Source organism: Pelodiscus sinensis, chromosome 4 (genome assembly GCF_049634645.1).
Source record: "Pelodiscus sinensis isolate JC-2024 chromosome 4, ASM4963464v1, whole genome shotgun sequence".
Classification (NCBI taxonomy): Eukaryota; Metazoa; Chordata; order Testudines; family Trionychidae; genus Pelodiscus; species Pelodiscus sinensis.
The window spans coordinates 116107599-116126690 of NC_134714.1; the positions used below are offsets into that span (position 1 = coordinate 116107599).

At 44.2% G+C, this 19092-nt stretch overlaps 1 protein-coding gene and 1 long non-coding RNA gene across 2 annotated transcripts in view; one reads left to right on the forward strand and one right to left on the reverse strand.

The window, feature by feature from the left end:
• Positions 1-3230: 3230 nt before the first annotated feature.
• On the reverse strand, positions 3231-5704 carry LOC142829245 (uncharacterized). The gene is made up of 2 exons (XR_012903672.1): positions 4852-5704; positions 3231-4206 (listed from the first exon to the last, which is right to left on the reverse strand). It is a non-coding gene; the product is annotated as an uncharacterized LOC142829245 (long non-coding RNA).
• Positions 5705-5833: 129 nt separating this feature from the next.
• IGF2 (insulin like growth factor 2) overlaps positions 5834-19092 on the forward strand; it is a 38157-nt gene continuing 24898 nt past the window's right edge. The window contains exon 1 of the mRNA XM_006134915.4: positions 5834-6154. Within this exon, the coding sequence (XP_006134977.1) occupies positions 6056-6154 (99 nt within the window). The 5' untranslated portion in view covers positions 5834-6055. The remainder of the gene's footprint in view (positions 6155-19092) is intronic.

Consider the following 19092-nt stretch of genomic DNA (forward strand, 5'->3'; position numbering starts at 1 on the left):
CGCCAAGCTATCCCTGCTGCTATGATGCTGGCTCACCTAAGTGCATGTGGCGGGCACATTTTCTGAATTGGGAACGTACCAGGGTGCAGCCAGGGGCAGATATTTTAGACATTGTGCTCCTGCAAAGGAGACTGTCCTCAGTACCCCTTGCAAGATCCTTATCTCACCCCTTTACAAATTACACACACAGAGCCCCATGCTGTCCTGTCAGAGTGCTCAGCGTATTTCTCAGGAGCGGAGTATAAACATTTCCAGTGAAGTGTACTCAGTGTATGTTCGTTTGCCAAGTGCTCTTGCCTCCCTTCCTTGGTTATGATTACGAGAAAGTGTTTTGGTTAAATGAGAAAACAAATCATTCACCTCTCCCACTCTCTTCTCCCTGTCCCCCCCCCTCCACCCCGCATTCTGTGAGTGCACATAGCCCTGGTACAGGGTGCCTATCCCAGGCAGAAAGAGAACATTTTTGCAAGGACCTCCTTTCAAATATTGGCAATTTACCACCAACTGCATAACAAGGCTTTCCAGTTGAACCCAGCCCCGTGTGTATCAGGAACAGGAATGAAAGCAATTGCACTGCCTCCAACATCATTGCTAATATTACAGTAGGATCTAGAGATCTCAGTGAAGGTTGGTGCTGTACTTACATACCACAAGGGGCAGTCTTTGAGCTGAAGCACTTACTATTTAAGGGTGTGTCTACACTACAGGGTTTTGTCGACAAAACTAAACCCGCATAACGTCGACAGAACTCAGCAGTCTTGTCGACGCTGGTAAACCTCATTTTACGAGTTCTGTCGACAGAAGGCGTTATTGCATCTAAACTGTCCTTTGCGTCTACACTGTCATGTCGACAAAGCGGCTTGCTTTGTCGACAGAACTGAATGTAGTCTAGATGCTCTTTGTCGACAGAAGCTTTGTCGACAGTATCTGTCGACAAAACTTCTGTCAACAAAAGCCTGTAGTCTAGATGTACTCTAAATGGACAAGATGGAGAGAAAGAGAGAGACAAGGTTAGGAAAGGTAATATCTTTTATTCATGGAAGGTAAAAGTTTCTCACCGAGAGAAGTTAGTTCAGTAAAAGATACTAGTTCATCTGCCTTGTCTCTCTCATATCCTGTGACCAACCGTAATATTGCAATCAAACATGGGGAAAGGAAATATTATCATCCCCATGGGGAGCTGAGGCACAGAGAGATTAGAAAACTTGACCCTGGTCACACTAGAAGACAGTAGCAGAGCCAGAAGCTGAACTCCACTCTTTTGAGTTCTAGACCAGCGTGTTAACCCAGGACTGTTGGCTTTCTCTGAAAAGAGCCTTCCCAAAGAACTACTCTGTTGTGGAAAGCCAAAGGAGTCCAAAAAGAGAGTAAGAAGAAGAGGTAGAAACAGACAATAAAAAGCCCTGTTTCTTCTCTCCCCAGGTTTTCACTGGGGTTTACTGCAACATTCAGATCAGAACTTCCAAACATCCATCATTGGATCTGAGAGGCCATCTCATTTTAAATGCACCTGGAACTTCAGAATGGGAGCAATGGGGGCTGAGTAAGGAATGATGGCAAAGATGAGGGTCTCTGATAAAGAGGGAAGTGGCTTCTGGAGAATTCTTAAGAATCACACCCAATGATCAGCCTGAAGACAATGAGGACTAGGCACAAGGACCCGCTGACTGAAGTGCAACAGCAAAGAAAAAAACAGTCTCGAAGACATGCCTGGGAGATACATAGCTGGGATTCCAGAATTCCTCAGAGGTATTTTGTCTTAGCCGACATACTGCGCTGTTTTAAAGCAATTAATTATCTCCACCATTCCACCCTCCTTAGAGTCTCTACGGCAAATCGAGATCTAGTATATATTTCATAAAATGTATAATGTGTACATTCAACAAGGAGCATCAAACACCTATAAAATATTAAGTAATGTGTGTGATATTTCCTGCCTAATATAGGAGCAGTACATGCGAATATCTTCTGGATTTTCTATGAAGAGAGAAACTCAGAAGTAGAGTCAACCTTAAGACATCTGTAGAATACATCAGGAGCAGAGATCTTGGACAATGTCTACACACGCACGTTTCACCTATTTATCCAAAATGTATGTGAACCCCTATGTGGATCCACTTAAATGTCTTTAGAACTGAATATATTGATTTTGTATGTGCCTGTACATTTATTATGGTAAATGAAACCAATATACACCAGATTAAAATGGATTTCAGCACAAAGGCTTATATCAGTTTATATACAAAGGTTTAAAATCACACCTTTAGTCAGACCTGTGCAACTTTGTTTCAACCAGACTGTAGGGATTTTCTGATGGAAGGCAGGTGTGATATCATGAGAAAGTGCCTTGTGTTGCTGCTGTTTCCGCAGTCATCCAGCGAGTGACAGAATAATATTGCTGTTTGTTAACAAATAATCCTTAGGGATCCCAGCTCAGATCAGAGCCCTATCATGATAAATGCTGCATGGATGGATAGATAGACACAGTCCCTGCCCCAATAGGATTCCAATGTATCAAGTTTCTTGTCCTGCACCATGTTTCCCAGGTGTCACTGGCAAACTGTTTTAATGTAAAGATTGTTCCATGGAAATACACAAAAGACAAGTCATAATTCTACATATGTGCACAATGCTATAAAGGCCAACTTTGTCCCTTGTTATTTGGGAAGGCTGATTGTGGCTCTTAGAATTTCATATCTGTGCTTAAAGAAGCTTGGACTTTCCTCCCCATGGCATTCCAGGGACTATTCCAAAGAAAGAAAGAAAGAAAGAAAGAAAGAAAGAAAGAAAGAAAGAAAGAAAGAAAGAAAGAAAGAAAGAAAGACCAGGTTAGCTGTCAATACAGCCTCAGAGCTATTTTTCTTCCCCATATCGTACCCTTTGGATCAATTCACCTCTCAGGGAATAAACTTAAACAAGGTTAATCTTCTCTTTTGCCCTCTCTCTCATTTCTTCCTACTGACATAAGGATGATATTTGCCTGAGGCTTAATATGTTTTTCTTTATTTTGCTTTGATTTTCAAACTCCTCCCAAATACAGACATACTCACTCCTTTAAAGATGGGGAAAATAACCTGATTTTTTTTCTTTTGGTCAACAGCTCTTTCTTTTGTGTCTTTCTTTCTTTCTTATCCTCCCCTGTCTCTCTTTCTTGACACAATGCACTATTTATTTGCACTGAAGGATAACTAAGAAGCAATTAAAAGATCAAAGGCACAAAAACAAGTGGATCCAATGGCAACTTGTGGGGTTTATTTTGTTGGTGGTGGTGATGTTGATGATGATGAAGACTCATCCAAAATGCTGGCTGTTTTCACTGAGCTGGTGAGATTCCTCACATGATGGGGTCATCTCTTCCTTAGAATATATTTTTGATGATCATTATTTGCCACCCTCTTTGTTTGCTGTTGCAGTTGTTTACTGGAAAGTCACTTGTTTTTCTCAGAGAGATTAGCCCTTTTACCCTCTTTAGGTTCCTTTTGTCTACTCAAAGGAGGTACTGGTGGAAAGTTGGGGGAAGGGAAGTCAATTCTTGTCTCTGGGCTGCTAACAGCCCCATTTGACCACAGTGGATACAGTTTTGTTTTAAAACAAATGGGGAAGGATCATTATGCAAAAGAATACAACTTTCTTTCTCATTTACTCTTTCTCATTTTACATTGGATGAAGTATAAAAATATAGGGCCAAGATTTTCAAACCAGTGTCTAAAGATAGATTCATAAATCCATATCTAGACACTAAATAAATAGTCAGGTTTTCAAATGTGCTGAGCACTTAGCAGCTAATTTCCACTAAGGGGTGGAAAACCAACCCACTTGTTTAAGTGCCTATATATGGATTTAAGTGCCTAACTTTAGGCTGAAAATCTTGCTTGTATGTGTGTTTTATCAGCACCATGCCCTCCTCCCGGGTCTGCTGACATCTTTATTTGAAGGCCGTTGCACTGGCATTGGATTGGCTGGTTGGTCTGAAATGCAATGACACAGTCCAGACACGGAAAGAAAATTCGGGTTGAATGTTGTGATCAAAAGAACAACCTGATGAATGAACAGATTCTTGAGAGGGCAACATGTCCTTCTGGAGGTCAAAAGCCAAATGAAAGAGAAAGTATCACTCCGTCCCCCTCTTCAGCTTCCCTTTGGAGGGCTTGGGAGAAATCTTCTAAATTCCTCCAGTTTTGAGAAATCCTTCAGTCAGTTTCCAACCTCAGAGAGCACACAAATCAGCAATTATAAAAATAAAGCATTATTTTGTACTGTTCAATTGTCCAGTAGCACATTGTAACCATGCCTTGCACCTCCTAGCTACTGAATTTCATCAATTATTTGGGTGCTGGCTGGAACCCAGGACTGACCTGGCATCTCTGATATTGACCTGCAACATGACCTTGGACAAATCAGTCCACCTCTCTTTCCCCTCCTATTCGTTGTCTTGTCCATTTAGAATGTAAGCTCTTCAGGGCATGGGACAGTATCTTACTTATGTGTATCTGCAACATCTAGCACAGTGGGGTCACTAGGCAATACAGTAATCAGTTGGAATAATAATACATTTAGTCCCCAACCTTGCACAGTTTTACACGCACAATTAACTATATATGGGAGATGTCCTATTATCTTAAATTATTCATATGTATAAATCTTTGCTGAATGAGACCTTAATTAAGTTAGCTGACAACTGCAAGTGATCATGAAAGCCAGCACACAGCAGTAGGTGCAGAACATACTGTATCTGTCTGCTCTCAGATAGGCAAAGCCTTCATATTTACCTTAGGATAGCATGGATGTTAATGAAGTTACAAATGATTAACAGTTTACCAATCACAGTGAACAAACACCTCTCATGCCTACCCCTTTGCTTCTGAAATCCCATGTGCTGAGTCACTTCATTGGGTAGGTGACTGTAAATTAAGCCATGCCTCCCATGCCAACTTCTTTACTGAGTGCAAATCGCCTCCTCTAATCACTGAAACAGTTCTTTACATCTGGAATTATTTTGAAGGTAACCTGGAGGACCAACGGTGAAGAACACCGGGGCTGAAAATAAAAATATTAGAATAAACATCTTAATTTTATTTCTTGGCAAGTGGAGGAATTTTGACCAAATGAAGGAGCTCAGAGGATGTCCTGTAAAAGGAGGAAAGATCAGATTCAAGATGAAACAAGCACCTTTAAAGAAAAGTACTCCCTTACTTGGATGAAGAGATTTCAGTGCGGAAAACTGGTGGTTCTCTCCCTGGAAAAGAATTATATGAACGCATTACCTGGTGCCCATTGGCTAATGAATTGCCATTCTGCTGAAATAGGATTTTTTCCTCCCATAGGAATATATTGGTAAAAGTAAAGGAGTTCAAAGACAACCATTCCTAAACATTTGGTAGTTTTAATATAGAATTTGGTCACCCGGTAGGACATTTGTCAATCTCAGAATGATCTGTTTTTTTTTTTTTAAATAAAACTTTCATTCATATGCTCACATACTTACTGCTCATTTTACCTGTATCTGAAGAGCAGCATGCAATGAAAGCAGACACCTTCTCCTGCCCTCACCCAAAGGACATATATATGTGTTCCTGCATGGAGCAGTAGCTACATTCAACCCTCTGACAAGAACATTCTATGAAACCAAGTTATTGAAACTTTTTCCTAATGTGAGCCTCGGGAGAGTTACACGAGAGAGAGGGAGGCAGGGAGGGAGGGGGAAAGAGGGGTTAGATAACTTCTGCAAGGTTATTGGCTGAGTTGCCTTGATCGCTATTACAGTAGAAGCTGGAGCATGCCCATTGGAGGGTGTATAAAAGAAGGGGCAGTGAGTACGCTCAGCCTGTCTCCTCAGTTGTGGAGCAGCTAATTGAGACTATTGCCGCAGCTGGGAGAACCAAGCCCCACCAGCTCAGGCTCTTGGAAAAGCAAGATCAAGCCAAGAGACAGCAAAGAAGAAAAAAACCCCCCACCACACATCCTCGTAAAACAAGGACTTGTCACCCCCAACCCCTTCCCTCCAATTCAACTCACCAGCAAAGAGACAATCGAGACACCCAAGCAGGGCAGAAGCATGTCAAGAGCAGAGCGAGACACGGATGCATGCTGCAGTCACCCAGCCTTCCTCCAGGGCTGCGCGCAAGAAGTTGAAAGTAGCAGTGGAAGTTTAAAGGTAAGGACGGAACGAAACAGCCCATGTGGGACTTGCGCGGGTATCCCAGCAGGCAGGGCTGGGGGGCAGCCAGGGGGCTAGCAGAGCTCAGAGCAGCCGCATCAGGCGTCTGCAAGGCAGCAGCCTGGGGGGCAGCCCAGCCGCCCCAGCCTTCAATCGGAGTCTTGGCGCGCGCGTGTCTCCCAGTGCACAGAAGGACGCGGGTTGGGGAGAAGTTAGAACAGCTACTCTGCTCAGTGCGGGAGACACCCCGCTCCTGCAGGGGTGGCGGGGGGGGGGGGCTTGGTAAAAGAAGCGCAGAGGGGTGATTTGTGTGTGTGTGGGGGGGTAGCTTTGGAGTCTTGCAAGCCAAATGACTGTTACACCTAGGAGCAGCTGAAATGTTTTATTTCTTGTGGGTGCATCCCCCCCCCCTCCCCATTTTCGGTGCCAATGAATGATGGGGAAGTCCTGGCAAAAGGGTGCAATGGGTGGCCGGTATAGGAGGGCGAGAGGATTTGTGAGCTGCTCCCCTCTCCCCCCCCCCCTTCCTTGGTTGCGTGTGGAGCTGGGGGTTTGGAAACAGAAAAAGAAAACAAAAATCCCCCTGGCTACAGTTCCCCTATACGGTCGCTAGAGGGACCTCAAAGGCCGGCCCAGGCTGAGCCGCCTAGCTCCAAGCCGGAGGACTGCATTTCGCCCAGGGAGAGCCGAACAGGTTAAAACAGGGCCCGGTGACCCACATTGCTGGCGGGTCTGTAACAGCATTGCACTGCGGGGACTCCCGGCTGGGGCCCGGCTGCCTGTGCCCAGCTCCAGAGGGCTGAGGCGGGAGCTGTGTCTGCAAGGGGGCGGCTCACACCAGGGAGAACTGGTGTGTGTCTGTGCACTGCCCCTTGTGGGACGCTGCACACTCAGGTGAGGGGAGTTGACACCTGTCACTGGGAACCCGCAGGAAATTCCTCTGCTAGCTCTGAGTCCTTGGAGAAATGGATGATCCCTGGCTTCTTGCCGGGATTCCCAGACTGGAGTTGGACCCTAGCATACTTTTTTTTAAATGGATTTTTTTTGCTGCTTGTGCATATGCTTATTTAAAGCTTACAAGTACCTGGGAAGCATTGCCCTTATATACCAACACCACAGCCAGTCTGACAGTATTGGCTGAATAGCAGGTGATCAGGGAAGGCTGTGCAAGGAGAATGATCTATGGAATTAAATAGCAATGTCTATTTCATAGGTAAATCCTAAGATCACTTTAAGTGTGCACGTGTTTATGTTAGAGGGCTCAAAGCACACCATTCAGATCTGCATGCAAATTATATCTGTTTGGTTCTGATTTCTATTATATGAGGTCATGCAAGGTCAAGTATGGGCTATTGGACAGAACTTTAAATAGACCTCTTATAACAAAGTTTTATATGCTTTTCTCAAGTCGTTTGGCAGGGGGAATATCAAGATTGTGTAGAAGGGACACACAGTTCTTTAGCTTCAGAGCCTAAAGAGATTATTAAACTCTGTTATGAGAAGCACTGCAGCATGTTTGGTCTCAGAGGAATGAAAATTCGGAGAGGAAAAACAAGAAAAGGAAGCCAAAATGGAGTGAGAGTTAATGGTTGGCATAGAGCCTTCTACTTTGTGTGGTGGAGTCTCCCCTCCTCCCCCCTTCCTTCCCAGTTGCTTTTCCCTACAGTAATTGTTTTAAGAGAGCAACTTGGAAAGGTTTTAGCACTCTGTTCAGCAGTAGGGAATTGGGGCACATGAGGAAATAGATTTAACATAACTGTACCAACAGATGTGTCTGGCTTGCCTTCAACCAGTGGTACGTTGACAGGGTATCTGATACACTAGATCTTGCTCAGGCACTATCAAACAATCAGGTGTTAAAAATAAGGTTTGTGTGGGTAGTTTTGAATAGACACTTTGGAAGAGCCTCTGTTTTAAACCCTGAGGCCGGGGGCTTTCCTGTACAAAGTATATAGTTTTGTTCCTAACACCAGGACAGACTGTGGACACCAAGATTTGCCGAAATAGGTTTTGGGATTTTTTTTTTTACATAACAGGTTGTTGGGCTTTTATTTTTTCCCTATGGTTTGGATCAAGGTAGAAGAGTTCAGGAGTCTGTGTCCCAGCTTTTGTGAGGGTAAGTCCAGTTGTGTATTAAGGAAATGATGAAACCCCATAATATGGGGCATGGAAGCCAGATGACAACATGCCTGGTTTGGGCTTTTCTGGACTAAAACTGACAAGTTTGGTGAGGAAGAATGGGTCACAGTTGCGAAGCCTGCTCAGATTTGTTGACAGGCACATTCTCACTTAACCTCTCAAAAAGGGTTTCTGTGAAAAGTTATGAAGGGAGAAACAAATCGACTTTTCTTGTAGAAACATGTTGGACTTTTCCCCCTTTCTCAGCAAAGCCAAAATGAATGTGTGTGCGTGCGTGTGTGTGTGTGTGTCTGCGTGCTTTCTACAGATGATCCTTCACTATAATCTGTGTGGGAGGAGGATCACACTGGCTTGACCAAACTACTACACCGAATCTTCATCCAAAACCCAGTGAAGTCAGTGGGAATCTTTCCATGGATGACAATGGGTTTTGGATCAGGCCCCAGCTGCATAACAGAGCATTATAATAAGGTATTGCTCTAGCTTTTAAAATAAAGCAAACACCGCCAGTAAGGTCTTATTTTTAGAGGGACAGAGAATCTGCTGCTTTTCCAGGATCACATCGGAGCACTGAAGGCAATCCACCCTCTCTTGTCTGCTACCAGTGCATATCCTGGGACTGACCTCTCAAATACTACTTTGGTTTGTCTTTGCTTTAAAAAGCTTCTATATGTAGAGAAGGGCTGGGGGAGGGGAGAATTGCTGACTTCAGTGGGAGAGGGATGAAATACACAAACTGATTACTCATAGGAAATGGGACTGAAAGGGTTAACTGTGCTGTGCCAAGACCTAAAGCCAGTTCAATGTGTTGTGGGAATATCACTTGCCAGTAAACTCCAATCACTACAATTTCTGATTAAATAGCTTAACTTGCTGTTAACTCTTCTCTTTGTGGTTCTGCTTTCTTTGCTGTATTTGCTTCCAAAACCTGGAGTAAATCAGAAAAAGTTAAGTGAGGCTACTAACACTGACTTTGAAATCCCTTCTCCAGATCCTGCCAGCTGTCTTTAGAAGAGTTAAGCAAGATTACATTTCCCTTTTTAATGCAATAAATCAAATATTTCTGGGCTGCATACCAAAGTTTGTGCAATACATTCCCGAGTAAATAATACTGAGTACCCCTTTCACCTTTTTCTGGTTTGATTCCTCCCTCCCCGAGCTACAACAGTTTTTGCTGGGGAAACTAACACCTACTATACAGAGACACCCTCCCCCCCCCTTCTCCAGTGGGGGAAAGAAAGGAGCTCTTTGGGTGGAGGATATGGAACCTCTGCACTCAATGTGGGATAAAGGGAGGAGCGGGGGATGGAGGGCGCTCCCCTCCCCGGGTGAGGTATGGAGGGAGCACATTCCCCATTTAAGACACAAGAAAGTAAGCGCTAACAATAAGGTTGCCAGTCTCTAACAATCATGACTCTGCCTTAAATCTCGTGATTTTTAAAACTAGCAAACTTTGGGGTACATGTGCCTTTGGTTTTTTGAGAGCTCTCAGGTTTCATATTTTCAAGCTTTTCCTCTCACCCATAAGGGTCAGAAAATCCATGTATTTAAAATGAAAACTGAGAGTTTCATACAATCACATGATTCCAGGACCCAGAGCTTTAAGGAAACACCAAATATCTTGAGAGCTTGCAAGACTGGCACATCCTGGCAGGCTGTACAAAGATTAGTTCTCAGAAAATTACAGATGTTACCCTGACACCACCCCCTAGAAACTCACCTCCAAAGCAATACATAGCAAAGGCCTCCTTTATAGTACTGCTGAGCCATCTGGCCTAACACTAGGCTCTGAGTTCCTCCCCGACCCTTGGGAGGAAAGGCTTCTCTTGCCTAACTTCTAGAATGGCAAAGCAGTCACTGTCACATGGGATGCGGATGTTGCACAACACGCCCATACTCGTGGCATCCTGAATATTAAGATTAAACACCTTCCCCAGCCCTCTTATAGCTTCTAGACATTCCCTGGTCTCTCAAATGGTGATATTACTTCTCTCCTGAGTGAACATTAAGTCAAGGCCTGATTTCCAAAGGTGCTAAGCATCTGCATTCTCCCACTGACTTCAGCTGAAGTTCCAGGTACTCAGCACTTCTGAAAATCAGGGTCCGGATTCTTGTTTATACTGCCAGAGTGGCGTCGAGGGGCCTTTAGAGAGGAAGCGTTTCCCAATGGTTTGAGCATCAGTCTGGGGTTTGGGAGACTGACTCTGCCCCAGACTTTCTGTGTGACTTTTGGCAGGTCATTCAATCTTACTGTGCTTCCGTTCCCCATGTGTAAAACAAGCATTGGCTTGTCTCTGTCACACTGAGGATAATGTCCTTGAAGATTGTGAGGAACCCCAGCATTATGGTAATGGGGAAGGCACATAAGTACCTGGGAGAATGCACTCCAGAATCAGGAAGTCACTTTGCAGCTTCCTGCCTATATGACTGAATTCATGAGCTTCAGCACATGCCTTCGTCACTCATTGTGTCTTATTAACCTAGGTTTATTTCTCCCTTGCTCCGCTATATGCATAACTACTTACCCCATACAAAGTGGGTTTGAAACGTTAACTCTAAAGCTAACCCCTAACCCTGTACAGACACATTCTGTGGTGTGATTTCCTCAGGGGAAGATTTGGGGCCCTCTGACTTGCATTCCAAATCTTGCAGATGGGCCCTTCTCTCTAATTTGCTCTTTCTGTTAACGTGAGCCAGACCAAAAGATCAGTCAGAAAATTTGGTATTTTGCCTGACTGGGAGTAAGGATATAATAGTGTAGTTGATTAACCGATAAGCAAAAGCGTATAGGTTAATGCTATAGAATACATGCATTTCCCTCCCCACCACTTCCAGTAAATTTTTTAGCAGGCTGGCCCACAGCCCGGCTCAGGCCTGGCTCACTCCAGGTCCAGGAGCTCAGCCCTCCCTCCCTACATTGCTGGTCCATGTGGGCAGCTGGATTTTAAACTGTCTCCTCTCGCGGACCAGCTCGCACTGATACAGAGGCAACAGTGCGGAGTGGCAGGGAGCTCCTTGGGAGTGGGGGTGGAGCACACTGGCTACTGGTCCCACCCCCCTAGGGACTATAGAATAGTCAAGTAACCAATAAGAATTCATTAGGTTAATCGACTATTCAGCTAACCGATATTTAACATGCCTACTGGGAGCTCACCTAGGAGAGAGGCATCACAGTGGTTTAGTAGCCCAAGTACAGACTCCCCACACAGGAAACTTCTCCATTCTCAGCTCAGCTCTGGTACTGTCCCTTTGAGTGCAGGTATCCTGCATAATTTCACACGGCCACTCCCATATTGTTGGCATACCGCTGCAACGGTGAGATTGCTATTTCAGTGTTTCTGAGTACACCTTAGGGTTCGTTTTGTAATTATTAGGGCTGTCAAATGTTTAAAAATAATTGTGATAAATCAGTTTTAATCGCATTGTTAAACATAGAATAATATTTACATATTCTGATGTTTTCTGTGTTTTAAAATATATTGATTTCAATTACTGCACAGAACATAAAAGTGCACAGTGTTCACTATATGGTATTTTCATTACAGATATTTACATTGTAAAAAAGAACAAAATATAGTATTTTTCAATTCACCTCATGAAAGTACTGTATGTAGTGCTGTCTCTTTTTATGGTGAAAGTGCATTACAGGGTGGGGAATTAAAGGTAAGACCCCTACATGTAAACCAATTTATCTTAGCAATTGGCTGAACAAGAAGTAGGACTGAGCAGACTTGCAGGTTCTAAACTTTTACATTGTTTTATTTTTGAGTAAAGTTAGGTAACAAAAACAAATCTACATTTGTAAGTTGCACTTCCATGATACAGATTGCACTGAGTACACTACTTCTATGAGCTGCATTGAAAAATACTATTTCTTTTGTTTATCTTTGTTTTATATTATTATTTTTTATTACAAATATTTGTAGAGAAATAAAGACTGTACCCTTCATATTGTGTGTTGTAATTGAAATAAATATATTTAGATATATAGAAAAAGAACTATACCAATTTAAATTTATTATAAGTATTTTTGAATTTTTTAACAGTGCAATTAAAACTGTGATTAATCACAACTAATTTTTAATCAAGTTAACTTGTTTTGAGTTAATCACTTGAGTTAAGTGTGATTAATTGTCTCGGGGGTAGCTAGGTTAGTGTGTGTTCTGCTAATCTGAAGAAGTGCGTTTTACCCATGACCCAAGAAAGCTCATGATAACTATATATAGTGTGTGTGTGTGTGTGTGTGTATATATATATATATATATATATATATATATATATATATATAGTTATTTGTCAGCCTCTACAGGACTACTCATTGGTTTTTTATTATTAATTGGCAGCCCTAATTAGTTCTTTTTTGTACTGGTATAGCTCTACCACGCGGAACAGAGTAGGTAGTTCGAATTAGGCTCTCTAATTCAAACTACCGGTAAGCCTCGTTCCACAAGGAGTAATGGTAGTTCGAATTAGAGAGCCTAATTCAAATTACCTACTCTGTGCCGCATGTAGCTGCGGACATGGAGTCCGCACTAAGGGGGATTTGAAAATGGCGGTGCCCGGCAAGATGCAAATGAAGCCTGGGATATTTAAATCCCATGCTTCATTTGCAACTTTGAATGCCTACATTAGCCACCCTAGTTCGAACTAGGGTGGCAGCGTAGACATACCCTGAGTGAGTGCCAGGCAAGTGATATGCTCCAGATGAATGGGATTCATGTTCTTTGTCTTGTTTTAGTTCCTTGCTTGTTCAATAACAGGGCAGGGGAAGCTGATGGATGGTTATCATCCAAAGGAGCCCGAAGTTTGATCTACATGACCACTGAGGAATCAGCCTGGGTGACTGAGAGAAATAACTTGATCTTTTTATATTATACTGCAGTGGGTCAGCTTTTGTGTGGGCTTCTCCGATAGACCCTCACCAACAGGGATGGCTTTCTGTGGAGGGGAGATGGAAATTCAGCCTCCCTCTCTCTCTGCCCCTGGCAGTTTCATCTGGTGCCCTCTACTTGTGATACACACAAGTAGAGGAACAGCTCCTCGGCTGAACAGTGTGGAAACATTGAGTAGCAGCAGGTGTTGCTGAATGAGCAGAGAAATTACAATGAACTGAGGAGAGAGCGTGGAGCCAGAGACAAATGTTACAGTAAAATTAGCCATTGTAGGGGCTACTACACTACAAACATAGCCATACTTAAACTCATATAAACTATACTTGTGGACCAATAAGATTTCTAAACCTGATGGATTTTTTTCTTGTCTCGGTGTAGAGAAAATCATATTAAAATTATATTAGAGGCTCATTTTTTAACCCTGGTAAGAACTGTGACTTCATGTCCTTCCAGGCAAGAAGAAACAACATTACACACAGCTGAGCTAACCTGATTTTACAGGAGTGCAACAGTTTAATTTTTTTTCCTAGCGAAGACCCTCCTATGCAGCTTACATTTAGCCAGAAAACTTGCTGAGTAGGTGGCTACGTCTAGACAGGCATGATTTTCCGCAAATGCTTTTAACGGAAAAGTTTTTCCGTTAAAAGCATTTGCGGAAAAAAGTGTCTAGAGTGGCACAGACGCTTTTCCGCAAAAGCACTTTTTGCGGAAAAGCATCTGTGCCAATCTAGACGCGGTTTTGCACAAGAAAGCCCCGATCGCCATTTTTGCCATCAGGGTTTTTTTGTGCAAAACAGTTTTTAGCTGTCTACACTGTCCCTCTTGCGCAAAAACATTTCCGTAAAAGGGCTTTTGCCTGAACGGGAATGTCAAAGCATTTGTGCAAGAAGCACTGATTTCGGACAGTAGAACGTCAGTGCTTTTGCGCAAATTCAAGCAGCCAGTGTAGACAGCTGGCAAGTTGCCAGACTTGCCAGTCTAGACGCAGCCGTTGACTATAGCCAGCCATTTTCAGACCTTATTTATTTGTATTACACTAGTAATTTGGAACCTCATTTTGCTAGATTTTTTACACACAGTTAGAGACTTTCCCAGCCCAGAAGAACATACAGTTGTGATCACCTCTATTTTTGCCAGTGGGGAAACAAGGCAAGGCCATATTAAGAGACTTGCCCAAGTTCTTACAGCGAGGCTGTAGCAGGGCCAGGAACAGACTCTAGATCTCTCCTACAATAACAGGCAGAGCATCCTGACTGGAATTTGGTTAGGAAGCTGCCTCTTGCAAAGGGATTTTGTAACCAGAAACAGATTGGCTTTGTAAATACTTCTCTGCATTGGAAAGGAAAGAGACCAGATTGAAAGATCTCCAGACACACACTGCAAGTGACAATGTCACAGAGGTCAGAAGACCATACAGAACTTTGTCATACAGTCAAGCCTGCTGGGTATTCCAAAGAATAAACAGGGCACATGGATAAATAAAGGTCTGTAGGCTTGCAGCTGCTTTATTCAGGGAGAAAGTACAGCATCAGGTAGCAAATATGCTTTTTGCCTTCTTGCTTTCCCATCTGGTTTTTCATTACATTGTTCTGTGGAAGGGAGGGGAGAAAAATACTCCAACATGAAAATCACCCTGAGCTCTGTCTGGAAAGAGCCAGCCTTCAGCGTGAGAGGAGGAGTTACCGACGAGGCAGTTCATTGGATCACACACGCCCATATCGGTATTGGGTTAGATTACAGCTTCAACACCATCTCTGTGCTCACAGCCTTTATTGCAGGCCTTTTAAAAGGAGCTCTGTACCTGAGTCACTGGGTCATTTTTCTGGGGAAGAGTAAATGGATGGTATGAGTTTACTCTGATTGTCTCCTCACCTGTTTGGGGAGGAGGGGCGGGGTCCGGATGAGCACTAAATAACAAACTAGGGGAAATGTAAGTCTGGAGGTGCGGGCATTTTCCAAAGGAACTGAAGTTTTTTTTCTCACAGAACTGGAGTGTATCAGGTCGCATTGCTGACAAAACCTCTCCCTTCTGGTATGTGCTTATTCTCTCATAGTACATAGTAGGGATGGGAACACTAAGGGAAAATACAGTTGTGGGCAACCCTGCTGGGGGCTGTTTCAGAGCCGCTTCTTTGGGTAAGATGGAGGCTCTGGCAGGGAGGGGGAAAGCTGAATACAAGTCACCGGCAGCTTAATGCATCACTGGTGTAACTCCATGGAGGCATTTGGCTGAGGGTGTTTAGTCAGCCGGGGTCTGTGGCTACTTGATGCTCTGTTTTCTCTGCTAGTGTACTCAGGTGGGTAGGAAAGGCAAACCCTCCCCTGTTCTGTGTCAAGCCGCCTATTTGGGGTGGAGGGAGTCACTGCCTGAACAGAGGACTTGTCATGAGTTTAAACTAGCGGTACCATGGATGAACTGATTGGTCTACTTCAGAATATCCCATTGGTTTCTTTGTGTGGTTAGGGAGAGGATGAAAGTAAGTAGCTAGGTACTGACTTGCTTGGAGAGGGGTAGATTGGAGGAAGTAGCCTTTGTTTCAGGTCAGCTACCCTTGTGTTTTGGGCACAGCTTATCTCTGGGTTGTCAGTCAGGCTCTCTGTATGTAGCATTTTTCAGAGCAGGCCCAGTCTGCTGACTGGCCACATGGGCGGGGTGTCGCTGCTTTGCCTGACATGTTCTCAAAGGGTGATGCTTGCTAATATTGCAGGAAAAAGTTTACAGGCTTGTGGTTTGGGAGAGAATTTTTATCAGGGTTCTGCCAAGATTTGGAGACAGACAAAGCCCCAGATCTTAGCTCTAATGAACCCCCCTGCCCCCACGGATTTGTCAACATACAATTAAGCAATCCACTTCTGAGGAACTGACTGTGGTGGGACGGGGAGAGGGGAAATGGATGACCAATTTCTTGGTTAACCATCGGGCTCATGTGAGCAGGAGGTTATTTGGGTGTCTTTAAGCCTCATGTTAGTGGCTTGTGCAGAGACGCTGCCTATATCCCACCTGCTGTCTCAGTGACAAACTGCAAGCTTAGCTTAAGCCCAGGGGTTATTAGCAATCAGGAGATGCCTAAAAATGGGATAAATAAGATAATTAGTAGGGACGTAACTAACTGATTAAACATTGCTTAACTGGTTAACAAATTAAAATGGGGAGGGAGAGTATAGGGGGGTCTCCATTTGACCTGGAGCAGCTCCCCTGTACACCCCTGGGCTGAAGCGGCTATGCCCTCCTCCACCACAGGCAGGGGCGCCTGGGTCTGCTGCGAACAGGCATCCCTGTCGAAGTAGCCACTGTCCACAGTGGGCCCCCCGTGGGGCTGGAGCAGCCCCCTGCCCATAATTACAGATCACAGCAGTAGGGTTGCCAGGTGTCTGGTATTTTCGCCTTCTGTCCAGTAAAAAAATTCAGAAAATACCCTAAAATGTCTGGTATTTTCTGATATTTTTCCTGGCCAGGCGGTGAAAATGCCAGGTGCTTACCGGCTACCGCAGGGGAGCTGTCCAGCCCGGCGCAGGGAGGCAAGATGGCAGATGGCTGCTGGCAGCCTGTTAGGGCCAAAAAGCCTCAAAAGCATTTTTTCCCTCAACAACTTTGGTCTCCCCCTTTTTTTTCCTCAACAGAATTTTTCCCTGATGGTTTTTTTTTTTTGGGCGGGGGGTGGGGATGTTCGATATTTTTGGTTAAGCCATCTGATAACCCTACACAACAGTGATGTTGCTACATCTGGGATGTGCCTAATGTGCACAAGAACCATTGAGGTAATGCCAAAAAGCACTGGCCACAACTGCCAGCCCCGGACATTTAATCAGGTTAAAACCTTTTAATAGGAAACACTCTTGCTTGGAAAGGTATATGAAAATAGAATCACAGCCCACTGATTATTCTGGTGCATGTCCGTAGAGGTACAATGCAGGCTAAAACCTTAGTAAGCGTCTAGGAGCTTGATCCTGTGCCCATTGAAGTCGTCAGTGATCTCGATGGTGCAGGGTCCAACTCTAAGGCTATGTCTATACTGCACCTGGTTTTAGCAAGAAATATGCAAATGAGGCTACGCATGGAATATCGCCAAGCCTCATTTGCATAATTAATGAGCGCCCGCTTTTTGCGCAAGAGGGTTTTGAGCAAAAAGGAACTATCTACATAGCTCCTTTTTGCGCAAAACCCACCTCTTGTGCAAGAGCCGTTTTTCTGGGAAAAAATGCAGAAGAACGGCCCTTGTGCAAGAGGAGTTTTTTGCGCAAGAAGGAGCAGTGTAGAGGGCTCCTTTTTGCGCAAAAGCCTCTTATGCAAAAAGCGGGTGCTCATTAATTATGCAAATGAGGTTTGGCGATATGCCACACAGCCTCATTTGCATATTTCTTGCACAAAATGGGTGTAGTATAGACATAGCCCTAATGTAGTAAGAATGGCCATACTCAGTCAGATCAGTGGTCCATCTAGCTCAGTGTCCTGTTTCTGCTCAGGCCAGTTCCAGATACTTCAGGGGAAATTATTGGAACAGGACAATTGTTGCGTGATCCATCATTTGTCATCCAGTCCCAGCTTCTGGCAGTCAGAGGTTTAGGGACACCCAGAATTTAGGGTTGTGTCCCTGACCTTCACTAATAGCTATTGATGGATGTTGATGACCCTTGTCATACTTTTGGCATTCACAACACCCCTGGGGAATGAGTTCCACAGGTTGAATCTGTGTTCTATGAATAAGAACTTTCTTATGTTTGTTTTAAACTTGGTACGTATCAGTTACATTAGATAGCCCCTGAGGCTAGCATGAAGGAGTAAATATCAGTTGCTTATTCATTTGCTGTCTGCCATTCATGATTCGATAGACTTCTATCATATCCTCCTTTAGTTTTCTCTTTTCTAAAATGAACAGTTCTCGTGCTGATAATCTCTCTTTGTAAGGAAGCTGTTTCAGATGCCTGATCATTTTTGTTGCCATTCTCTGTACGTTTTCCCATTCTGATTACGGTTGCCAGATGGTTTCAACAAAAATACCGGACATACTTGACATGACATCACAATCTACATTACATCTTATTTAGAAAATACCAGACATTGATATTTTCTCAATTTGTTTCCTGAACAGAAAGCTCAAATGCTGGACTATCCGGTTCAAAACCGGACACCTGGCAATCCTAATTCTGATTATCTTTTTTGAGATGGGGTGACCAGAACTGGACGCAGTATTCAAGGTTTGCGTGTGCCATGGATTTATATAGTAGAAATATGATATTTTCTGTCTTGTGATCTATCCCTTTCCTAATGGTTCCTAACATCATTAGTCTGTGTTCAGTCATCAGAGCAGCCTCTTCAGCCGTCTGTCTCAGATCAGCCTGTGCAACCTTTCCTGGGGTTTCCCTCCCCCCACTGCCTTGTTCTCAGTCCAGAATCCACAGCATCTTCTTCATGACTCAGCCCTCTGTCGGTGTCACCATCCGGGTTATCGCCTGGCTGGAGGGGGGGGGGAGTATGTACCAGTTCTACAGTCCAGCCATTTCCCAAGTGGCAGGGGAAAAGGAGGGGAGGCAGGTCCACTCATTATTTCAGGTCCCAGCCCAGCGACCCACTAGATAGAAGCCTCCAGCTGCTTCTTAACTTTTCCACTAGCACTGCTTACATTCCCTGAGCCACTTCCTTGTGGCCCCAACTCTTCCTTCATCCTCTTCTCAGGGCCTCCAGCCTGCAAGTCTCAATAGCCAACCTTGGTCTCTGTTAGCAGCTGTTCTGTCCAAGGTGCTACCTTCCTATAGCCTGCTAGGGGCACAGGCCTCCCTCCTTGGGCTTCCTGCGCTGACTCACTCTGGGCCTGCTACTCCTTTTATGTGAGCCCTCTGGGCTCTATTTGGCTGTTCTGTGCGGCCTCCCTTCAAATGACTACAACCTGTACAGCCTCCCTAGGT